The sequence below is a fragment of the Vanellus vanellus genome, assembly GCF_965231255.1.
Source record: "Vanellus vanellus genome assembly, chromosome: Z".
Lineage (NCBI taxonomy): Eukaryota > Metazoa > Chordata > Aves > Charadriiformes > Charadriidae > Vanellus > Vanellus vanellus.
The window spans coordinates 19,827,248-19,853,762 of record NC_138908.1 but is presented as its reverse complement, the minus strand read 5'-3'; the positions used below and the strand labels follow the sequence as shown (position 1 = coordinate 19,853,762).

The window sequence follows — 26,515 nt, the reverse complement described above, 5'->3', positions numbered from 1 at the left end:
AAATGAGAGGCCAGGAGATAGGCCACACTCCTGACCATACATAGTTTACATCTGCCCTGCCAGGCGAGGATGGACATGAGGAAGCTTTTGAAGCAGTTTCAAAATACCTGACAATTCAACAGCTGCTTAATTATGTTTGAATTCGCTTACTGCACTCACGTTTCATGAACTTTCCAATTAGGCCCAGTCCTGCCCTGGCACCAGTGAGCCAGGCTTTCATTCATATAGAGTGGTTTGAATGACCAGAGCAATAATCTATACACTCAACCCCAAATAGTTTACAAAATATTTACCACCAGGAACTCTGGTTATGACTAGGTAATTTGGCACTATTTCTGTAAACCAAGAAATAAAACAGTTTCAATTTGCACAATTTGCCAGTGCAATACAAATCCTGCTTTTCAATTAAAGGATTAGGAACCTTCAGGTAACCATAACAACGGCCTACAACTTACAAGCAGGAATAAATTTATGGGCAAAAATGAAGAGTAGTAACAGGATAAAGGGGAAGGTTTAAAGCATACTTTTAATAGTACATCTATCATTTAGTGCAACTTAAAGGTCATAATTTTTTTTTTCTTCCTTTCTGTGAGTAGTTATTCATGAAGAAATAAAGTACTCAGCTTGGCTGCTTAACGTCATTGCAGACAGAATATTATTTTTGTTTAATGTAAACAAGAGTTCCAGAAACCTATTCTGTTGTCTGAACTACACTCAAATACACTATGCCAGATGGATCTGGAACAGTACTATCTTAGTTTGCAAAATAAGCATTGTATTTGCATTCCAGGGCCCTGAGGGAATTGGTAGATGTAGTTGCTAAGCCACTCTCAATCACGTTTGAAAATTCATGGCAGTTAGGTCAAGTCTCCAATGACTGGAGAAAAGTGAATATCGCATTCATTTTCAACAAGGGTAAAAACAAGGACTCTGGGAACTACCAACCAGTCAGCCTCACCTCAGTGCCCAGTAAGACCATGGAACAGATCCTCCTGGAAACTATGTTGAAACATACAGATGACGGAGAGGTGATCAGAGACATCCAACATGGCTTCACAAAGGGCAAATCATGCCTGACTAATCTAGTGGCCTTCTATGATGGAGTGACAAGAGCTACAGGTATCGTCTACCTCAACTTCTGTAAGAACTTTGGCACAGTCCTACACAACATCCTTGCCCCTAATTTGGAGAGATATTGGTTTGATGGACGGATGGTTAGATGGAAAAGGAATTGGCTATGTCCAACCAGTTACAGTCAATGGCTCAGTCTCCAAGTGGAAACCAATGATGAGCGATGTTCCCTCAAGGGTGCATGTGGGAACCAATACTATTTAATACCTTTATCAATGACATAAACAGTGGGACTGAGCGCACCCTCAGAAAGTTTTCACATGACGTCAAGCTGAGTGGTGCAGTTGATTCGCTTGAGGGAAGGGATGCCATCCAGAGGGACCTTGACAGGCTTGAAGAGTGGGCCCATGCAAAGCTCATGAAGTTCAACAAGGCCAAGGTCCTGCACCTGGGTCAGGGCAACCACGAGTATCAATACAGACTGCGGGATTCAGAGCACCCCTGCAGAAGAGGACTTTGGGATACTGGTGGATGAAAAATTGGACATAAGCTGGCAACGTGCACTTGCAGAGCAGAAAGCCAATTGTATCCTGGTCTGCACAAAAAGAAGTGTGGTCAGCAGGGTGAGGGAGGTGATCCTCCTCCTCAACTCTACTCTTGAGAGACCCCATCTGGAGTACTGCATCCAGCTCTGAGGTCCCCAGTACAATAAAGACATGGGCCTGTTAATTGGATCTGGAGGAGGGTCACAAAAACAGTCAGAGGGCTGGTACATCTCTCCTGTGTAGAAGGGCTGAGAGAGTTGGGGTTGTTCATCGTGGAGAAGAGAAAGGTAGACCTTCTTATGTCCTTTCAATATGTAAAGGGGGCTTATAAGAAAAAATAGAGAAAGCCTGTTTACCAGGGACTATAGTGACAGGACAAGGGACAACTGAAAGGCCAATTTAGATTGAATATATGGAAGAAATTTTTTTACAATGAAGGAGATGAGACACTTGAACAGGTTGCCCAGAGAAGTGGTGGATGCCCATCATTGATGATTGTATTGGATTTATGTGGCAAACTAGCAGGGGGGTGCTGCAGAGGTGGCTTCTGTGAGGAGACACCAAGGGGTGCCCCAACATGGGACAGAGCCAGTTCCAGACGACTCCAGGATGGACCTGCTGCTAGCCAAGGGTGAGCCCATCTGTGATGTTGGTAGCACCTCTGAGATAACATATTTAAGAAAGTGTAAAAAAAAAAACTGCACAAGAGCAGTTGGGAAAGAGGAGTGAGAAAATGTGAGAGAATCAGCTGTGCAGACACCCAGGTGAGTGAAGGAGGGGGAGGAGATGCTCCAGGCACCGGAGCAGAGATTCCCCTGCAGCCCATGGACAAGACCATGGTGGAGCAGATATCCACCCTGTAGCCCATAGAGGACTTCATGCTGGAGCAGGTGGATGTGCCCTGAAGGAACCTGCAGCCTGTGGAGAGCCCATAATGGAACAGGCTCCTGGCAGGAACTGTGGGTTGTGGAGTGGAGCCCACGCTGGAGCCGGTTTTCTGACAGGACCTGTGACCCTTTGGGGGACCCACACTGAAGCAGTCTGTTCCTGAAGGATTGCACCCTGTGGAAAGGACCCACACTGGAGCAGTTCATTAAGAATGGCAGCCTGTAGGAAGGACCCACATTGGAGAAGTGCGTGGAGGACTGCCTCCCAAGGAAGGGACCCCACACTGGAGCAGGAGAAGAACACGAGGAAGAAGGATTGGCAGAGACAACATGTGATGAACTGAACGCAAGTCCTATTCCCCCCGTCCCCCTGCGCTTACTGGGACAGGGATGTAAAGAAGTCAGAAGTGAAGTTGAGATTAGGAAGGGCTGGGGAGGTGAGGGGTGGGGGGAAGGTGGTTTTAGATTTGTTCTCGTTATCCTATGCTGTTCGGCAATAACTTAAATCAGTATCTCCAAGTCAAGTCTTTTTTTGCCCAGGATGGTAATTGGTGAGTGATCTCCCTTGACCTTGATCTTGACCCACAAGCTTTTTGTCGTATTTTTATCCCCATCTTGTTGATTGAGGGGGAGTGATAGAGCTACTTAGTGGGCACTGGGTGGTCAGCCAAGGTCAATGCATCATAATGGGGCTTTGAGCAACCTAGTCTAGTGAAAGATGTCGCTGCCTATGGCAGGGGGTAGGAACTAGATGGACCTTTAAAGGTCCCATCCAACCAAAACCATTCCATGAGTCTATGATATTGGAGAAATGTACAGTTTCATTTTCTTATGTACAAATGCAACATAAAGCAAAAAAAAAAAAGAAACCGAAACCACTTACATATCTATTTGCCTTTTAAAACAAACTCCTGTCTATTTTTTATGTCTATTACATTTTGGCTGAAATGGTCTACAAGGGTCTGGACTATACACAGTGCCTTTCTAACTCAGGTACATTTATAAGTGCATAATTTTAACAGTCTTCTTGCTGCCATTATTTTTAGTCAGTACTTTTCTGCACTGGATTAGAACCAGAGGGCTAACAGGAACAATATAAATTGCTAACACTGATGCTGTGCAGCTGCTCCTTCCACAGAAGGCTAATGATAAAATGCAAAGGTCAGTTATCTCTAAATGGTATACGGTGAGATATGAGTAGAGCACTAGAATAACCATGAATTCTCTTGTTAATTTGGATTCTGGCAACAAATCTTTTGTTCTCTTACCTGCTAAAGCAGAGAGTAAAACTGCTACCTCTATAATTTGTGCTGATTTTTTATTCAAGATTCAGTGTCCAATGAAAGAACAACCTATTAAAACAGGCAGCCTGAGCTGTTCAGCGGAAAAGTGAGTAACCTAACCCACCAGTATGCAGCAACAGCCACAATGGGAGAGACACAGAGAGGTTACATCTATTATGTTTTACAGTTTTACAGAACTGAGTATAGAAACAGATACCAGGGCATGATCTAGCATATAACAGTAATAAAAAGAAAGTTGCCCAGAATAAAGTATTCACTCAAGATTGGCTCATTGTCGTGTAATATTTTGGGCATTTGCCATATTCCTCTTTAATAAAAATTCAACGTTACAATAGGTTAAAAAAAAATCCTCTCCAAAAGGAATCTGTCTGCGAATAAAGCATCTGGAATGTTTTAAAATGAATCAAGAGTCCCAAATGCTAAAGAGAAAACCAGGCCCTATGTAATAAAAAAAAAAAAAGAAAAAAAGAAAAAAACCTATTCAACTATGAAAAGTGTGGAAGAAGATGGTGGTACACTTTCTTTGACCTGAAAATTGAATTAAAAATATTTCTTATAGTGGATTTAAGTTATGTATTCAAGTCCATTATTAATTAGACATTCACCATATTAGCAACACTATTACACAAATAGCAGAAACACTGGCTGTAGGAGTACTGTTATGAGTAATAGAATATACTGTATCACTGCTTCCTAAGAACGCCTAGCAATATAGATGAACAGTATTTTTGCTTGCAATTACAGTTGCAGTTGTTTTAGTTCAGTGCTGTCTATGAATCCCTGGAATTCTTTCTGTCTTTTTCTGTACTCTACATGTCACAGGTAGCTGTCACATGTACTGATAAAATCTTGCTGTATTTGGAGATGGCTACTGGTGGAAAGGGCAGAGTAACTACTTACATGAAAAAGGAGCAATTCAGAGGTGAGAGAGGCAGGAGGATTTTTTTAGAACTGAAATACATTCAATTAAAAAAAAAAAGGCAAACTCATAATTTTGGTATCTAAGGCTAGCTTTTGAGCTCATATAACTAATTCAAGACAATACAGTAGATAAGCAACCCAGAAATAAAAGTCTAATTAATTTGATTTGCAAATCATTTTTTCTACCTGAAAGAGATGAATCAATTTTTCTTTCCAAGCTTATATTTCTTTTACAAAACACCTCATTTTATTCTAGATTGAACCTATCTAAACATTTAAACTATATATGAGGTAAAAAGGAGTGTGGCTTCTAATAACAGTGTTGTTTACTATATCAAGATTGAAATATCTAAGATTGTCTCAACTTGAACAAACAAAATAAGACTTGTACTTACCGATATATCATCACTAAAATCTATTTCATCCAAATCAAGGTATTCAGGGGCTTCCATTATTCTTCTATGGACATTTTGGGTGAGTCAGCACGGTAGTAACGACCTAATTAAGAAAAGAGAAAGGGATTGTCTACTAAAGAGTTAAAACCACATGGAAATGGTTTAATATAGTTGCTAGATTACTGAAAACATTTAACTTGTATTGGAAAGTCTTTCATAACTTAATCCCAAAAGCTAAATATGATTTGCCATCTCTATTCTGCATATCATGAAGAAGCCATTTCAATTTTTAGGGAGAATAGCTAAGTGATACTTGAACTGGAAGTCAAAATTACTTGACTTGGCATTGCTCAGTCCTAGAAGTTCAATATAGGTGTAAAGACCTAAGCTGCTGAGCACCCTCATGACCTTGCAACCATAGCTGCGTTAATGATGTAGCTTCTCTTATGGATGCTATTACTTTACTGGTCTGAACACAGCATCTTCTATTATTATAGTTTTCTTCTGCAGAAGGCAGAAAAAAACTGAGAATGATGCTGTGCACAGAAAACAAAATCCTGTCACACCTTACCTCCATTTACAAGCAGACTAACACACAACGCAGTCAGTGCTTTACAGAGGGATGATTTCTCTTTCCTCAGTCTGCAAGTAAAATTCCCCCAAAACAGTAACCAAGGCAAAACCAGAATTATATCAATGTGCACTGATTATCAGGGGCCTTAACCATTTTTTCACAGCAAGGAAAAACAAAGAGAAAACTCTCTTGGCTGGAAAAGTCAATACATAATCCTGAATAAATTGGAGCTTAAACAATCAGATGCTCAAAGACAATAAAACCCTCTTACTTTCTTAATCCTAACTAGTATGAAGGTGTGTGTGCGTTACCACTACAGACAAGTACAACAGAAGTGAAAGTGGAAAAGGAAGCTATTTTAAAGGAAGATGAAAAAGAAAAGCGTAATACATTTTTAAATAATGTGGGGCACTGCATAAGTGTCAAGTATTATCATGGAAGCAAATTAAATCCTTCTAGTACTTGTACATAACAAAAGGAAATGCCTGAAGAAAAAAAAAATACAAGCCCAGTTTATTCACATGATAACTGCCAAGAAATATGTTTATGAATAATGAAGTCAGCTGTGTAGGTCTAAATAAAATCATTGTGTGAAACATTCATATGCGGTTAAGAATCTCCTAGGATAAGGGTTTTGAAGAAAATGCATTTCTGCAGGTGTTACACTTACTGGCAAACAAACCCGCAGTCATCAATCTCCTTCATAACACTCCGCCTAAGCACAAAGCTGATCTTAAGACACCTGTTCTTGAAAAGTTATTAGAAGAAGAACCAAGAGGCAAATCTACAGTTTTAAGCTGGAAGAGCTGTAAAAGCCAATTTTTATTTCTCACCAAATTACTGAAAATAAAGGACGATTCAGCATCATTTTCTCTTTAAATGAAAAAGCAAAATAAAAAAAAAAAAGCATGGGTTTCCTTTAATGTATTAGGATATTTCTGCTCCTTGCAATATGAGAAGGAAAGAACTCCTGGGGAAGAGAAAATGGGGAGGAAAGCAGCATGTAAGGACAACCTCAGCTACCTATTATTTGCTCTTACTGTGCCTGTTAGACTTGAGTGAAGCAGTGGAAAAGGAGATGGCTACAAAAAGGTGAAAAGTTATAAAGCCCTCAGTCCAACTTGACATAAGGAAACAGAAGTGGCTATAATGTGAAACCAATCAGAAGCCATTCATCTTGCTAAATTCCCAAATGCTAAGTTTATTCTTAGAGAGAACTACTAAAATCGGATAGAATCCTTGCAATGAAAGGAATTAGCTGTTGTGAAAAGGTGTGACACATTCAAGTCTACAGACTCTTTTCCACATTAGAGATTTTGCTTTCTTAACAGAAACACAGAATTTCAGTATATTGTTTAAAGGTTTATGCTTTAACATTGCATTTGGGTGACACTACAGCTTACCTTTGACAAAGTGCACGGTCACTCTATTGGGTTTGCGTGGCAAGGTTTTGGTAGTGGTGGGGGAACTACAGAGGTGGCTCCTGTGAGAAGATGGCAGTAGCTTCCCCTGTGTCCAACAGAGCCAATGCCAGCCAGCTCCAAGATGGACCTGATGCTGGCCGAGGCTGAGCTCACCAGTGATGATGGTAGCACCTCTGGGATAACATACTTAAGAAGGGGGAGAAAACGGCTGAGCAACAGCAACGGAGAGAGGAGTAAGAAAATGTGAGAGAAACAATGCTGCAGACACCAAGGTCAGTGAAGAAGGAGAAGGAGGAGGTGCTCCAGGTGCTGGAGCAGAGATTCCCCTGCAGCCAATGGTGAAGACCATGATGAGGCATGCTGTTGCTCTGCAGCCCATGGGGATCCATGGTGGAACAGATAACCACCTGCAGCCTGTGGAAGACCCCACAATGGAGCAGGCGGATGCCTGAAGGAGGCTGTGACCCCGTGGGAAGCGCACGCTGGAGCAGGCTCCTGGCAGGACCTATGGCCCTGTGGAGAGAGGAGTCCATGCTGGAGCAGGTTTGCTGGCAGGACTTGTCACTCTCCTGAAGGGCTGTACGGCATGGAAAGGACCCATGCTGGAGCAGGGGAATAGCATGAGGAGGAAGGAGTGGCAATGACAGCATGTGATGAACTTAACACAACCCCCATTCCCTGTCCCCCTGTGCCACCTCATGGGGAGGACGCAGAAGAGTTGGGAGCAATGGAGTGACATTGAACCTGGGAAGGGAGGGGTGGGGGGAAAGCGCTTTAGTTTTTGTGTTTGTTTCTCACTACCCTACTCTATGTTTAATTGGCAATAACTTAAATTAATTTTGCCCAAGTTAGGTCTGGTTTGCCTGCGATGGTAACTGATGAGCAACCTCCTTTTCTTGATCTCAACCCATGAACTAATTTTTAATCTTTTTAACCTTTTTAATCAATTTTCTCACCTTGTCCGGTTCAGAAGGGGGAATAAAAGAGCAGCTGGGTGGGCATTTGACAGCCAGCCAAGGTCAACCCATCCCAGTGTCCCACCACAGAGGTATAGAATAGGTGTCAGTTTATCACTGGGACTATTGATATCAGCTCAAACCAAATCATTATGTCAGTTTTAGAGGCAAGATATATGACAACTGCATACGTATTGTCCTATACAAATTACAGGATTGTAAAAAGCTATCCAGTATCATTCCATAAGGTGATACATGTATGAAGTAAGAATAAGAATTCAAATAGAAAAGTTTAAAGGTTAAAGTCATATATGGACTACATCACACACAAACAGCCTAAAACCAAACCAAAGCTTCACCGAGTTTCAGTTCTTCACTGGAATTAAATGGATTTTTAAAACCCCCACCCAGTATGTTTAAAAATCAATGCAATAAATAAATAAAGCTACTCCAAACATGCCACATAATTAGCCAGAATCAAGAAGTAACCTAAAGTTTTTATTTTGCAATTAAAACTGATTTATTCAGGTAAAAAAACCCAACCAAACAAACAACAAACAAAACAAAACAAAACTCCACAGCTTTAATAAAAGAGCTACTGTTCCTGGTTACCACATATCTCAAGATTTTAGAACAAAAAGATCCTCACTTTTCAAACTTATTTTTTAGTTTTAAATTGCAAGAAGCCATTGAGGCAAAAAAACGCTGCATTCATCCATGGCTGACGGAAGGACTGCATTTCACCTAGAGATGTACAAAACTCATCATGCCAGTCCACAGTCTTGCAACATTACTTCCCCAAAATGTTATTTTCCGTCTTCTCAAAATATAAGGACTAGAAAACACACAAAGGCTGAAGAGAAATTTGGTAACCAAAACAAACGTATTTTCTCTGTGGAAAACTTATCTTTCTGAAGATAGTGTTCAGTTATATGTAAAGAAAGGGCAAGAGACTCATGCATTCTGTTCGCTAGAAGATTTTCATTTTTTTTCTTGATGAGGTAAAACTGGACAGCATCTCAGGACAAACACTACGACGAAATAAGATTTCCCATGACTATACTTGGAGTCTTATTCAAGAGATGCACTTTTTGGACACAATTTATCATAGTAGAACTACACCATGTATAATGCAAACCATCTTTGCAATGGATGAATCCAGGATATCACCAGAAGTATAAACAGTCTGAATAGCATTCACAAGCAGACCATAAGCAAAACTGGTCAAATTCAAGGTAAAAATTGCAACCAAAATTGCAACTGCCAGCAATGGACGACATAAGGTAAATAACGTATTTCCAGCATTAACACCAAAGCAACACAGAAGACTGCCTCTAGCCTGCCAGCAGAAATGTCTGACATTTAACTGATCAGTTTTCTTAACTGTATTTTGGAAGCTAGTCATTAAATATGCCACAAAATTTTAACCCCAAAAAAGGACATTTCTTGTCTGGCTATTTGGCTTGTACAGAGACACATACACACACATACACATTTTATACAGGTAAAAGAAATCTTGTCTTCTGGCAGAATTCACAGCTAAAAGAAGAAAACCACATAAACATCACTTATCTATACTCAAGAAAAAGTGTTTTTTATAGTTTTATGAAACAGTTCCACCACGAGGAATCATCCAGCTAGAAATTACCACACAAAAATGTGTTAATACTAGTATTGATATAATAACATATTGCATATGTTGCGTTGCAACAGATACTAAACAGTGATTAGGTTATAAAATAAAGAAAAAAAAAAACCCTCATCCTTCTCCTTTTCAAAAAACAGCAACAATCCTTATTGTTTTTCCAAATCATAAGATTTCTTCTCCTGTTGTCCTTCTCAGTTAAAACTAGTTGTCTGATCTCAAATCCTGTTACTGAGAAACATTCAGTACAGTTAGGTGAATGAGGAAAAAAAGAGGCAAAAAAGCAATTCCCAGTAGAATAATAATAACAAAAACAATGAAGTATTAGATACAGGGAAAAAATCCATCAATTTCTGCAAATGCTAAAACTCCACTCTAGATTGATGGCACGCATTATCTACAGGTGAAATGCTTACATTGTTCACAGATTTCTTTTTTAAGGTAGATCAAAGCCTTGGATTTGTCTCACCACACAGCCTCAAAAAACAGTCACACCAACAACAATCCCGAGGGGCTGGTGTGCCTTTTGAGGATGAAGAAGGCTCAATGTGGGAACGGCAGGAATGCTTTAAAAGCCAGTTCGTCCTGAGTTGTATTCTGAAGCCAATGGTCACTGCCTTCTCCATACTAATACACGTCAAGAAAGAACATGGCCATACAGGCGAGCATTTGCCATCTGTCAATAAATTGAGTGAATGAAGAGACTGGTATGAGAGGCGGAAAGTAAGCAAGCATCAAGGTTCAGTTTTTCTCGTTCTCTTTGCTCAATGCCAAACTATGGAGTAAAAAAGCATAACTGATTTGTAGTGACCCCTTTTGCAACAAGGTTATAGCGAATTCGGCAGCTTTGAAAGGAATCTGATCCAGTTCCTCGGCCAAAAACAGTCTCGGTGTTGCATGTGAAAAACCAAATCCAAGAGGGAGCACAGGGGAAATGTCCTTTATTGAGCCAAAACAAAACAACTAATTGAGAATGCATCATTTTAATTATTTATGGATACATAAATAACAAGAACAAATAACAATAAAAATATCTGCTGTCAATTAAATGTCTACTTCAGTTGTAACTCTAAGAAATCCTGCTAAATGCCACATGGGGTTTTATTTTCCACATCTCAGAACTGCTATACCAAAATATTTGGGGATTTACTTAAACGTTCAATCACATATAAAGTAAATCAGATGTAAATACTTCTATAGCGGTTGGCAAAAAGCTGTTTCCTTAAGCACAGTTAATATTAAAGATTTAGGCTTTAAATGTCAGAATGCCATGACGGTTGCTTTTTAATTAGGGGATAAGGTTACATTTCACAATTATAGGTCTAAGATAAGAAAATAAACATATTGCGCTTTCCTAAGCATCAGAGGCTATATAGTAGCTCAAGATGAACAAGATCCATGGGCAGAAAGGAAAGACGTTACATCTTTAAGCACATAGTATGTGTTTCAAGTAACGCTTGAAATCTGGTAAGCATCTGAATTTCATTCCCTAACATTAAGAAATAGCAAGAGCATAAAACCAAGTTTCTTCACTTTCAAACAAATAGAATAGGGTAAAGTTCCATTATGTTAAATCTATTTAGCATGCAGTGAAAACCCCAGCACCCGATTAAAATCCACAGCTCAGGCAGGTGCATCATCTGTCAGGAAATATCTAGAACTTTGAATTCAGTTCCTCCATCCTCATATTCCACTGTAACAGTGAAGTTCTACCAAAAATTAATTTGGCCCTGTAACCCTATTTACTACACACTATAAGGAATGCACTACAGTATGTTCTGGAGCATTGCCATAATTAGGGGATATATGAGCTGGACTACTGAATGAAAGCAAGAAAGCCTGGCCACTGGGTCCTAGCAAAGCTAGTCTGGGCTAACACCACCACCTCTCCAGCTATCACACCTCCTATTGCTTGTGCTTAACAGAACTCCATGGTACAAGACTAATCCAATTAAATAATAAACATGATGCAAATATACCGCAACAGACTCTGTAAGAGGTCATATTTGCAGGAGATCCCCAGGACAACTAAAAATCTTTATCCACCAAACCACTGCAGGTGATAAATGCAGAACACAAGGAGAAAGCATCAAAGACATAGAAAACTTGCAGTTTCATCTTTTTAGGATCAAAATGAATCAAATCAAATTCAATTGAACAGAATTGAATTGAATCGAACAGAACATTTCAGTTGGAAGGTACCTACAATGATCATCTAGTCATGAGCAATACTTTAAATTCAATACTATACATACATGCACTCTTAAGAAGACCCCAGCTCCTTATTCATATTTACATTCTCTTTATTACCTCTAAGGAGGAAATTACTTGGATATAATCAATAAATACTAAAGCACATGACTTCAGGAAAGTAAAGAGCGACACTGCAGCTCAAATGGTGGTTCATTTGCTTCTCAAGCACACCACTTCAGCTTCATGCACTCAAATAAAATGACATCCTGACATATGGCTGCACTACGTTGACACTTTCAAGTCATGTAAAGGTTTGTGATATTAGAATGCAGTCTGAAATGCATTGTACAACTAATTTTTGTTACCTTCTAGGGCTCCCAAAGTGTTTTTTCTAATTACGTGAAATAACATTTTTTCTATTACTTGTCATGCTCAGTGTCTGGATTGTCTATTACTTACTGATCACCTCTCTTGTCCTAGTTTGTTTTATTTACTTTACTTCTTTCTGTCTAAGCCAAGAAAAGTATATCATACAAAGGAAATAATCTGTCCAGTCAAATTTTAAATCTAAAAATATAAAGGAAAGGCTCAATAGGACCAGGGATAACAGTAAAGACAAATTTTAAATAACAATTTATTGTAAAAAAAAAAAAAAGTTAACAGTGAGGCTGAAAAATTATGTGATTTATTTCAGTGAAGGAATGAATTCTGAGACCAGGATTACCTTATCCCTTATCACATTTATTCAGAAGTTTTCCTGAGTTTAAAAGTTCACAGCAGCAATTCATAATTGTGTGATACTTCTAAAGCAAGTCAAAATAAAAGCACTGCTTTTAATCACCATGCAAGTACCATCAGTGCACAAACTACATGGACAGGACAGGAAGAAGGAATGCAGCAAAGCACAACAATTTTCAAAGACTAAAAGATGCTATTTTTAAAATTTAACTTCAGAAAAACTCTGCATTCCAGACACGCAGAAACAATCCACCCACAGCTGTGAAGAGGCACAAATGCTGAGACCAATTCTGTTCCTAATGAAGTCAATGCACATTAAGCACTGGTTTTAGATAAGAACAAATGTATTTCTTTCTGGCCAAACATAATTGAACTTCTAGTTGTCTACCTAGACCTCAAGATCACATATTCATCCCTATTGCTTGGACAGAAAGCAATCCTATGGAGTCTTAACGGAGATGAGCTGGCAATGAGCACCCGCAGACAAGAAAGCCAACCACATCCTGGGCTGCATCAGAAGAAGGGTGGCCAGCAGGTCAAGGGAGGTGATTCTTTCCCTCTACTCTGCTCTGGTGAGACCCCGTCTTGAGTACTGCGTCCAGATCTGGAGTCCTCAGCACAGGAAAGACACGGACCTGTTGGAGCAGGTCCAGAGGAAGGACGCAAAAACGAATAGTCAAGGAACATGTCTGCTATGAGGAAAGGCTGAGTCAGTTGGGGTTGTTCAGCCTGGAGAAGGCTCTGGGGAGACTTTATTGCAGCCTTTCAATACTTAAATAGGGCTTATGAGAAATATAGGGACAGACCTTTTAGTAGGGCCTGTTGCAACAGGACAAGGGGTAATGGTTTTAAACTAAAGAAGACAGATTTAGACGAGATATAAGAAAGACATTTTTACAATGAGGGTGGTGAAACACTGGCACAGGTTGCCCAGAGTGGTGGTAGATGCCCTGTCCCTGGAAACATTCAAGGTCAGGCTGGACGGGGCTCTGAGCAACCTGATCTAGTTGACGATGTCACTGCATATTGCAGGGGGGTTGGACTAGATAACCTTTGAAGGTCCCTTCCACCCCAAACTATTCTGTGATTCTCTGATTTTGAAGAAGTCCTGTGGAGGTAGGTAATACTGTATGGTGTACTCTATCTTCTACCCCCATGCATTGCATGGAAAATTCATCACAACTGGAAGCATTTTGTCATCAAGTATTTTTAACAATTACAATGACTGACACTACGTAGTCTGTAAGTAGCACTGGTGAGGCCACACCTGGAATACTGTGTTCAGTTTTGGGCCCCTCACTACAAGAAGGACATTGAGGTGTTGGAGCACGTCCAGAGAAGGGCAACACAGCTGGTGAGGGGTCTGGAGCACATATCTTATGAGGAGCAGCTGAGGGAACTGGGGTTGTTTAGCCCGGAGAAAAGAAGGCTGAGGGGAGACCTTATCACTTTCTACCACTACCTGAAAGGAGGGTGTAGCGAGGTGGGGGTTGGTCTCTTCTCCCCAAGTAACAGAGAACAGAACAAGAGGAAATGGCCTCAAGTTGTACCAGGGGAGGTTTAGATTGGATATTAGGAAAAATTTCTTCACCAAAAGGACTCTCAAGCATTGGAACAGGCTGCCCAGGGAAGTGGTTGAGTTACTATCCCTGGAGGTATTTAAAGGACATGTAGATGTGCTGCTTAGTGACGTGGTTTAGTGGTGGACTTGGCAGTGATAGGTTAACGGTTGGACTCAATGATCTTAAAGGTCTTTTCTAACCTAAACAATTCTATACCATACATGATTCTATTATGTACATCAGGATGCACAGAATGAAGATAAAGTATGTTTATAAGACACAGTTCCTCATATTTGTTGGGGTTTTTTTTAGCAGACTGAATAGCACTCCACATAACTTAGAATCATAGAAACATAGAATAACTTACATAGTGTCACTTCCCTTACTGCAAAAGGGAAGTGTTATCCCAAGGATGACATCTGAGCTTCAGTAAAATACAAGCAAGCTTTGCCATTAATACCCCTGTGACTAAGATGTTACCCACTTTGAGGCAAGGAGTGTCTATTTGGCTGTTAGGAAGTACTTCTTTCTTGCTTTTCTAAATACTACATTTAGTGCTCCCATGAATAACCATTACATTTAATATTAAAAAGAAAGTGGTTCTACTTCTTCATTCACAAAAGAAAACAGCAACCTAACAAAAAGAAATCAATATTCAGGCTACTGAGTGATCTAACTGTTTTTACTGTAACACGGCTTGAAAGACATCTGCTCACTGCAAACCACCCCAGATTTCTCATAATAAAACCATCCTTTCCACCCCACCGTTTTTATATTTCCTTCAAGATTCAAGCATAAAGAAAACTGGACTCCAAGCATTAAGCCAGAATATATGCACTTGAGCATTCTGGAATGAGGCCTAGAAAAATAAACTTGTTTGTTTCAATCAGCCTTGAAGGAGAAACCTTCGGAGCTGGAATGAATAGCTGCTATTTTTAAAGTGAAACAGCACACATGATTCAAGCCCTGTACAAAAGCTAATGCAGTGTCTACTTAGCTTTAATGACTGGTTCAAAATAAATAAGTGGTCAATTGATCTATTGAAAAAGAGGTATTTCATTGGCTGTAATTGTTTAATTTATGTTTTTATTCCCTTTGAACTACTACAAGGCTATTTGCTCTTTGTATGAAATACCCTACAGTCATGCAAAATTAATATGCCTACTTCATTCTACTCTAGCTTATATGGCAACTGTTTCAGTTATTTCACACCAGCTAACTCTTTCCATGGGCTTTAAGACTCACCAACATGCAGATCAAAACCAGATTGAAAACCTCCCCTCTGTAAATGCCATATGTACATATATGCACAAATGGAGGGAAAGACCGGACAGAGACCTCACTAGAACACGCAGCAAGAATACATGCCGTTCCATCACCATAATTTATTTCTGTAATGCCACTGTTTGTAGTGATCTAGTGACAACAGAGGCCAGCACAGGATAGTAGCTGTACTGGATGCTCTGTGAGCATTTGGAGCAGAACATACAGTTGCTGCCCTGGATGCAGTGTGCAGCCAAGCTGTAAGAAAAGCAGGTGGTGGGATTTACTCCAACTTCTAGCATCTTAACTTTTGCATTAGAAGTGGAACCTGGTCTGGCTCTGCCACTTACGCACTCGCCAACTTGTGCTAGTAGGAAAAGCAGTGCTTTAAACGAGGTAACGCTGACTGAGTGCACTGCAGCAGCATCCTTTCCTCTCCACTGTGACACATTATACTTCTCACACACAGGGACCACAAAGTAACTTTAACCATTAATTTCTATAAGCTCATTCCTTATTTAGTAATTTTCCACATAAAAAAGAGATTTTTACCTCTGGGGGAAGATAACATGAAACAATGCACTGTTCTTTCTTCTCAGCCATTTTTTGTTAAAGGACATTAAACTAGTGAAGTGTGGAAAATATCCTGTAGTTCTACTTATTTCCACCGCTACTCTCATCCCACTTACCTAAGCTGTAGTGTACTACTTCCCGCCAGCCACTGACCCTATTTGGACATGATGGCTGCTCCCTTCACTTGTTTAAAAAGGGTCTTAAACGGTAACCAGCTTCTGCTTCTTCCTTTAAACTGCTCTATGAATATGTATTTAACCTCATGTTATCTTCAGTTACGGCTCGTTCTCAAAATGAATTTGTTCAGTCTTTCCACTAAACGTTTTGTGACAGCATGACTCTAAAATGACAAAGAGTTTCTGCTTAATGTAGAGAGTAACAGTTCTCCAATCTCTGTTACAGAAGAATACTAATGTCCATTTAAAATTGTCTACTTGTAAATTTAAAAAACAATGATCTAGAGGTATGTGAAATAGTCAAAAAAAAAAGAAAGCTACTTAAAGTGTGACGTTCTTATCATTCCGGTATGAAAGGGCCACTTTTTTCACAAAAAAGATCAGCATCTTCGACATGAAATATACTTGATTTTCTCATATTAAATGTTCCAATGGTTTCAAAAAAAAGGACACTTGAGGCAAACAGTGCACTTACAAGCAGAAACTTTAACAGCAAATGCTGAATTTAAAAAAATATTTTTTTATCAACAAAAATATATTTTCAGAAAAGGAAAATTAATTTTCTCAAAGCAAAAAATTGAAAAAATGAACAAAGACATTTTTAACACCTTTATATATCCACAGAAATAGCTCATAGATAGATCAACATTATTCCCCAAAACAGCACAGAGTTGTTGAGGTTAAAGCACAGAATGTCCTAGGCTGGGTGGGTCTGTTTAACTGCTAATATGGAGATTTTAAGCAGTACTGGCACCAGTACTGACCACTGGGGTAGACCACTAGTGACTTGCCACCAACTAGACTTTGTGTTGCGGATCACAACCCTCTGTGCCCAGCCACTCAGATAGTTTTGAATCCATCTCCCTGTCCACTTATCTCACCCAACCTTTGTCAGCTTGTCTATGAGGAGGTTACGGGAGACAGTGTCATAGTCTTAGTCAACAACATCCACTGCTCTCCTGTCACCCACCAAGCTAGTCACCTAATCGTAGAACTCTGTCAAGACGGTTATGCAGTGTTTCCCATCGCAAATCAATGCTGACTACTCTAGATTACTTTCTTGCTCTTCATGTGTTTGGAAGTGCTTTGCAGGAAGATTCTCTCCATCACCTTAAGACTGAGGTGAGGCTGATCAGTGTGTTTTTCCTCAGGTCTTCCTTCTTCCCTGTCTTGAAGACAGGAGTGACATTTGGTCTCCTCCCGTCTTCAGTCATCATGACCTTTGAAAGATAATCTAAAGTGGTCACGCAATGACATCAGCCATGTCACTCAGCACTCGTGGGTGCAGCCTGTCAGGCCCCATGGACTTGTGTGTCCAATTTAAGTGCTCCCTAACCTTGTCCTTCACCTTGTTCTCCTCTTCCTCCTCCTCCCTTGCTCTAGACCTTCCCTCTGATCTCAGGTGCCTGGGATTCCTGTAGCCTGTCATACCAGTAAAGACTCACACAAGACTTTGAGTACCTTAGCCTTTCCTGCATCCTTTGTCATCAGTTCCCCTGCCCCATTCAGCAGTGGCTTCATGTTTTTCCTCGTCTTCCTTTTGCTGTTTATGTACTTGTAGAAGCCTCTACTGTTACACTTCACATCCTTTGCCAGATTCAGCTCCAGGTCAGCCTTGGCTGTCCTAACCCTATTCATGCTAGACCAGACAACTCTATACTGCTCCTGGGTCACCTGCCTCTGTTTCCAACTCTTGTACATTTCTTCTCTAAGTTCAGTCAGGAGCTCCTGGTTCATTCATGCATCAAGCAGGACTGGCTGGCTCTTGCCACCTTTGTTTGATTTCCTGGTTGTTGGGATGGACTTCTCTTGAGCTGGGAGGTGATCCTTGTATATCTACAAGTGCTTTCAGACTCCTCTTCTTTCCAGGGCTGTAACCCATGGGATTCTTCCAAGCAGATCTCCAAAGAGCTGTACAAACTAGTCTTGGTGGCTGTTATGTTAACAATGACTTCTTTCTCTATGCATTTATTTTCTATTATTTTGCTGGCTTATAAATTTGCGTGAAACTAAATCAAAGGAAGTTTACATTTCAAACACTGGCTATCATAATTCTAGTAATGTAGGATATCCAACATTGAAAACTAAACGCAAGGCAGAGATGAAGACTAATTTTGCATTTTATATACATTTTCACAGGTTGGCACGGTTTCAATGCTTTTTCATTTTAGTATCCTTCTTATATATTGAAGTATTTAACAGAGAAAAGAAAAAAAAAAAAAGAGACACTACTGTTTAAAGACTTTTTAGGGTGTGTAGAAACAGAAATACCTATCAAAACAATTGTTTGTGCAACCATGATATAAACAAGCTGCAATTAGGACATACTTATCATTTCATTATGCTGCACATTATGACCAAGATATCCTGTTTGTTCTGCCTGTTCAAACAGAAAAAAACCCCAACCTATTCATGAAAGCAATTCTTTACAGTGTTTCAAAAGGAAGCTGGAGCTGGTAAACACATGTTCTTATGGGAAATTGCCACAATCCTGGCTATATCTCAGCAGGGTCTGAAAATATTTCTCACAAAGTCTCTTCTATAAAATCTAGAACATATGTACGACAGAGTATGTTTCACGTCCTTTTAAGGAACTTGCTAGATTAATGAAGGGGACATTACTCTTGCATTTCCTTTCAAATGTCTGCCTTTTGCTACAGGTATTCTGCACTGTCTGTTTTCCCTCCTATTTTCATGAGTTCTGCACTTTCATCACCTGTGAAAAAGACCATGAAAGTTTACATCTAGACCACCCACTGACAGCATCTTACTGTAGGCTTCTAATGCAGTATATCCAACATATCGTCTATTGATAAATGCATTTCATTACATTCATACTATTAAGCTCCTACCATTCTTCCAGGACAATTATCAGGGAAATCAATAAAGTTGTTATTTTTTATGTGGCTGCTAAGAGGTTTTGAAATTGATCTTACAGCTTTTTATTACTATTGACTGATATGCCAAAAAGAACACAAACAGATCAACACAGCTCCCTTACTAATTGTCATTCAGCTAAATATCTATAAGCCATTAGGGACATACAAAAATCACAAATTTCCGGATGGAGAACACTAACAGTGATGAAAATTTTAAAAAACTTCAACACTTGAAAAATGTAGAACTCTCTTTACAATCTAAAATGGACATCATGATTCCCTCAGCTATTTTTCCTTCACTACTTCATTTTTGACTTTGATCAAACAAGGCAATTCAGTTAAAGAAAACAAGATCACACTAGACATGGAAACATTCTGAATGCAACCAGAGAGAAATGCAAGAAATACCTTCAAATTTTAATTCTAAATATATTCTTTCAAATCCGACACCTAGCAATTAGTCTTCCTGAAGAGCTCTGTGATCCAGTATCACCTACTGTAATTATATATTTTTACCAAACCCAGAACCAGTAGCAGTCAGAACTCTGCCAGGAATACTGTGTATGTCGTCCCTGAAAATACGCATAATTCACTCTCTCAACTGCTATTTTTTCCAGAATTGTTTACCAGACAGATGAACAGGCATGCCTCACTGTCTTCCACTCACTGAAGCAATACGGACCTTTACAATTTCTGCAAGTTTAAATTATGTGTTTAAAAGATAGCACAGATAAGAAAAGGCGGTGGGTGCACTTCTGCCCTGTATAATTTACTACATTTGTAGAACGTGGATTTAGAAGTCCTCCATTCAGATTTACCAGTATTTTACTGTCACTTACACTTACTCTGTCTCGGTCGAAATAGCTGCAGAAAATGCAGGAGAGGCAAAGAAAAAAATCAGACCTTTAATGAACATACAGAAATTTGTAACTGATGCCCTCCACGTTGAAGTATCACAGATGGTAAGATTAGTTTCTAAACCAGTGTGTTTTCCTTTACCACATGCAAAAATATTGCAATAGTATTTTTAACTTTTTGGATGTCAGTTGGCCACAATGACTTGCTACTACAGTTGGAAACCAGACCACAGATGTCCTACCGCTAACGTTTAAATCTATCTCTTGGGTTTGACTCCACACTATAAATTACTAAAACAAACAGAAAACTTTTCATTTGCACTTCTGTTACTTTCCATCCAGGACTCTACTCTCCAGACAACTATTCAGACTCCTCTGCTCCATTACATGTGACTCTCTTAAAGCCCAAGATTTTAAGTGCTTTGCCTAAAGGACTCTAGCTACTTCTGTGGGTGTCACTGTTAATTAAGGACATATGGAAAGGAAATGAAGGAGCCAAAAAGCAGCCTTGTTGTCTGGAAAAACACCAGAATACATGGACATGGGTGACAACAGTAGGAAAAATCAGAGCTGGATAACAGGAAACGTTTGCAGCTGAGAGAAACAGTCTAGTGTCTCGTGTTCAAGCATTTGAAGAAATCAAATGACTCAAAAATCAGCCTCGAATGAAAAACTGGGGTAATGATGTCAACGTTTCAAAGGTAATGGAAAAAAACAAAAATATTAACACCCGGATGAGCCTATCGAAACTGTTAAAAACACATTTTATTTTCTTTTTATATACTCTACTCAAACTTCACTGAACAAGGTGTCATTCATAAAGCTATCAAACTGTGTTATGAGCTAGACGGTGAGAACCAGGAAACTTAATAGCTAAAGATGATCAGACAGGGCCTGGTGATTAACCAGAATTGGACAACAGAAATACACTTATGTATTGACTGATTTGTAACTAAGTTTTTTTACTCAGCAGCAGCTTTATTTTGTTTGACACCAACTATATTTCCCTTCAAGGCGACAAGAATGAATGCCAAAACCAGATGGTTCTGGTCTCTGGTAACTATTAACTAATATCCAAATCTGATTCCTAGCTGCTAGACTTCATAAGTGAAATTACGCAACCATATCTCTTAGGGTGACCTTTGAAAGGGACTGTAATTTAAGATACAGAAATTGCATGCCCGACCTGCTTATCGTACAGAGAAAGACGGAACTCTCACCACTGAGCTATCATCCTCATTTCCAGTCTCCCCAACTCCTCCACCTCCACTGAGATAGTCTGTACTGCACTCTTGAACTCTTCTCTAGTAGTGACTATCGGGCCCATCAGGAACAGCTGTTACATTTAGTACAATCTGTTGACAGGGATTATTGAAAGAATGTACGGCCAAATACCACAATCTCTGTTTTTTCACTAAAAATTGTAAAAAGCATGTCTAGTTCTAGGACAGCATAAAAGAATAAAATTAGAAATGGGGAAAACATCTATTTACTGAGGAAAAAAACCCCAAAACTGAGAACATTTGGCAGACAGCAACTTAGCTTCACAAGCAAATATTTAGTTATCCGCAACTGACAAGTAAGCAGAAACACTGATTGGCTAGATTTGGTTTAAAATCTGCGCAAGTAATTTAGCATCAATGTTATAATGTTTAGTTTTTAAGTAAACAACGTTGTCATAGGAAAACTTGTGCTTGTGGATAGTAGCACTATCATTTGTAGTTTTATTAACATCATTTTCTGCATCTACAAAGCACATCATCAGCCTTGGCATGTGACCAAGGTACAAGTGTAGTCCCTTTACTGGGAATAAATGCAGTTGGCTAAGCAGTGTTGTAAGACTGTTATACCATTTTTTCCAACACAGGAATATTTCTTTTACTGCCCCTTTTTCCCACACACACATACGCTGAAACAAGCAACAACACTCCATGTAGGATCTGTCCCAGTTCCAGGAAGAGAAGACAGCTTTAATACTGTTCAGAACAAATCAGCGCCAGTTGCAACTGTTTAAGAGATTATTCCTTTCAAACCAGCTCCAACCTTTTCCATTCACTTGTTGCAAGGTAAAGGGGCATTACATCTGGTGAGTAGGGAGGAACAAGGATTTCCTGATTCATGTATCCTACTACACAGAAGAAAGTGTTGCCAATCCCAGAATTTGAATTGTGGAATGCTGTCAAATTTGGGAACCTTATGTGATCCAGGATGTTCATATGGTGTTTCAATTATACAGATGATTCACTGATCTTTATCATAGCCGTATAGTCTGAAAAGGAGCTCTGGATGGCAATTTCAGTTCAGCACTTAGCTGCTACTGACAAATATGATCTTAGGTTGCTTGTTATCTAGCAAATCTATCTTCCAAGAAGTATATTCTTGCTACTCAAAAGTCAGTTGTAACCCTCATGAATACACTTAGGAGATGAGAGATGATGTCTTACAATTCCAGGAGAACACTGTCTGGGTAAAGAAGAGAGTGCATTGTCTGCAGCTGTCAGACTCTGCAAAGTGCTGTGGTGATTCAGGCTCACCTAAATATAAATGTCCCTTATGTCATCACCATCAGTTCTTTTCTGCAAATAGTTGCACTATCACAGTAAAACCTTATGTGAACTACAGTACAGATACTGCACTGAACAGGCAGTTGTTCAGACATAAAAATTTTGCAACTTTACTGCCTGAAAAATGATACTGAGTTCAGAGAAGGCAGAATAACAGGGGCAAGTGAATTCTGAATCTGCTGGAAATCCTGGATTCGACAGAGTCTCCAACCCTCATAGCCAAGTTCTCAAAGTTCTGACCATTTGTGACGAATTTAACCCACCTTGGCTGCTCAAACACTCAAAGATCCAACACAGTCACAATTGCAGTTGCACAACTGAGTTTTGTAGTGGTACCATTCTCTGTGGGTTTGCAGAAATGCATGCAGAGCTGTAAGAAGGAAGCGCTGGAGAGTCACACAAAGAAACTACTAAGCAGTTTACGGGAGTTTCGACAAGAGATTAGGCACATCTGTAGAGCCTTAAGTGGTAAAGACAATAATCTCTCCTCTAACTTATAGACTCAAAGAGCCCAACACCAAAATACTTAGGAAGCCACATTCTTCCCTGCAAGATAACTGAACTTTCCGTTTGGCTGCGAGATAGTTAAGGCTTGTACAAATTCTCTGAAAATGGAGCAGGACCTTTTAAGCAGTTACTTCCATGCTAAGGAAAGTGGATCTAAGTCAGAACTAAGTAAGATCTTTCAGAATCAGCTGGCAGTCTCACTAGGACAGAAAATACACTGTTGTGTACTTGCGTATATACAGAAACCGAGAGTGCATATAACAAGCAATTCTACAGAATATCATGCTCTAATATACTACAGAACCCAAAATTCAGATTTACACTGAACAACCAGACAGGATTTGCTGCTAATGTAACTCAGACTCACGTATGCACCTGAAAACCGGAGCTGCCAAATCAGCCAGTCTCCAAAACTGAACTCAGGGGAAGGTACTTTTAGCCCCCAGAAGTCATCACATATGTGCGCTTTCCAGTACAGAAATCTGAAAAGCTCCCTTTGAGTCTAGAAAAGAGCAAGCACTGATTATCCTCCTGCTTTCACCAAGGAATGACCTAACAGTTCTGGCGTCAGCTGCGCTGGCTCCAAGTCACCACCTCTCAGCCAGAAGAGGGTGCCTTAGGGTACTCCATAAGGTGTGAGTGAGGGATGCAAAAAAAAAAAAAAAGATTACTATCTCCTTCTTGATGTACATTAAGTTTAGTTTTCAAAGCAATAAAGAGAATGACTTCCTTCACTCTGCAGAATTACGGTGATGGAAATACAGCACTGGTGATTTTTTCACTTTCTCAATTTTATGGAAGCCATCTCTTTCAAAGCAAGTTATTTATTATGCGGCCATCCTGGAGGCCCATGTCTAAAAAATTTGTAATCTGCAAATATTTTTAAAAGATTTTGTAAGTGCTGTAATTTTTCAAGCATCCTGTTTGGTTTAAACCACTCCATTTACGGGAAAAAAAATTTTGTGTCTGTTGGTCCTGGTGAAACTTGCATTTTTCACATTGCAGTTGGAGATCTAAAATACAGTTAGGGAACATTATACTATTTAACTACATTACCTGTAGTTAAAACATCATTTTCACTTTCTCCCCCATCACAGCAATCAATCTTTGCATGTTTTTAAAATTAAACAAAAAAGAAAATAAATGTTTTTCTTAATTTCGATTCCAAACTGTTTCAAGAGCCAAAAATACAGCAATGGATTGATACTGCAATATTTTATTATGGAGGTTCTAATAAGTTTGAATTTATGATTAATCATACTGCAGTATCCCCACAATCAAAACAACCTCTGAAACTGCCAGAATGCAGCAATATGTAAAAAGCAGCTCTGTTAAGAACGTCTATGAAAGGGCTTTTTCCTTTGCTTTTTGAAATGGTGAAAAAACATAAAGGATATAATAATGAATGGAGTAAACCAAAATAAAAACAACTGAACTAAAGGCCAAAAAAAAATTACATCTCCTATCAAGCTATGAATAAGATTAAATTAGACCAGAAGCACAATCTGGAACAATCAGTAATAAAACAGAACATGCACAACAGTGGGAAATCTGCCATTGATATATTTTGGAGCACTGAATGTACAAAGGCTCAAGTTTAAATTGTGCAGCTAGTAACTAGTTCTTTGTACCTCCTCTGTGCTTTAAAAATATTTTCTTAGGCAGAAAGCAGAGCTACCCAAAGAAGTCTTCAAACACGTTTGTTTTGAGTATCAGTAATCTAACGCTAACACCAAACCCAGGTTAAAATAATACATTCCCATACAGATCAGGAGATTGTGTATGACATAACTTTCCATGGAAAATTATCACTGAGCAGAAACATCAGGAATTAACAAATCTGTTCTTCAGTCATTTTAGAAACATGAAATCTGACCAGAAAAGCTTGCTTAACAAAGTAAGCTTAAAAGATACTCATCTTTTTTCTCTACTTCCTGCAAAATTTTAGGAAAAAGAGCTGCTTCTATTCCAAAGTGTGACTCCTTGGAGAAAACACACATACAATACTTGCAATTAGTAGGAAAAGCCCATTGCAAATTGAATTTATGACTTTACAAGTGAATTTTCACAGCAGCTGAACTAACAAAATCAGGTTGTGTTGATTTTTCTTTTTTATAACTACCCCTTATATCAGTAAATTCTAGGACAGAAATAAATTTTATTTCCTGTTACCTATCTGTTCTACTTGAAATACCAATGGCAATGCAGGAAGTTCATAAATGTGAATCCTCAGGAGGCTTACACGCATCACTGAGAACAGTAAAATGAATGGTTACACATCTGCAGTCTGAACTTTGAGATGAATACAAGCAAATTGTGAATGCGCATTTTTCAAATGATTGCGCCCATTATTTTCCACTGACTCATGATTGTTGGCAGAAATGAATAATACATTTTAATATAGTATAGAGAGTCAACAATCACAAATACAGAGAGTATGTATGGGTATATATCCATCTTCTATGCATACATAATACTAAAGCTATAGGTTGTCATCTGTTTTTAATACTGAAACACCAAATAATTTATAATGCGGAGCTGTAAAATATATATAGAACACTGCATCAATCATGTGTGAGCACTAGTGCTGTTCAACATTTCTGTAAATCCTCCATTAAACTTAGATTTGAGACTGAACCAAAGACTTATATGGATCAAGCCATGGCTGCTTGGAACACTGAAAGAGAGACATAAAATGCTGCACTATTTCATGTCAAGATTATTTGCAGTTCACTTCATTATTTCAAAGAATACTAGCAACTGAAATACAGTGCACTCAACATTAAAGCCAGTTCTTACTCCTTTTCTTTAATTCAGGAGGCAACTACTAAATGACAATTGAGAGATCAGCTGAAAGGACTCCTAAATTATTTGACACAATCAGTACACTGCTAATGTAAGCAAAGAAAGAGCAGAGCCCTGAGAAGCTAGTAACATCGTCAAATAAGAAGGAACTATTTGAATACTAACGATGTCTTGCTTTGCATTTCCACATTTCCTAACAAGCTTTGTAGTGTACCATAAGCCATTAGTCAAGACAACAACCACGACTGGTTCCATATGGAAAAGACACAGAAAAATGAAAATTCAATCATTATATCCTCAACGGTGGCTGGAGGTATAAAGTCCATGTGCCACCTAAACCCACTCCATAGTAACGTAAAACTTTACCAAACTAAAGAAGTGCCACGTGAGAGAGTGTGTGTGAGCGTACACACTGTCCTTGTATTCACTTGAGCAAGACTTCAGAGACATGCATTTTTAGGAGAATTAAACATAACATTCAGGAAATAAACAGTTACATATGATTCCAAATCAACTTCAGAAGGAAGTGATACATACAAACATGCATGATGTTTTGCTTTAACAACAGTTTGCTCCAGGTACAATTTGAAAAGTACTATGCTGTAAAAGTGTTCACAACTTCTAAAGTCTTTTGGCAAAGGTAATGAATATTCAACATCTGCAGGGCTGTTGCAAG

General features: G+C 39.1%; 1 protein-coding gene across 1 annotated transcript in view; it reads right to left on the bottom strand.

Moving 5' to 3' along the window:
- SNCAIP (synuclein alpha interacting protein) overlaps window positions 1-26,515 on the bottom strand; it is a 94,923-nt gene that overhangs the window by 53,946 nt on the left and 14,462 nt on the right. Inside the window, exon 2 of the mRNA XM_082497269.1 lies at window positions 5,124-5,226. Coding sequence (XP_082353395.1) covers window positions 5,124-5,180 — 57 coding nt within the window. The 5' untranslated portion in view covers window positions 5,181-5,226. The remainder of the gene's footprint in view (window positions 1-5,123; window positions 5,227-26,515) is intronic.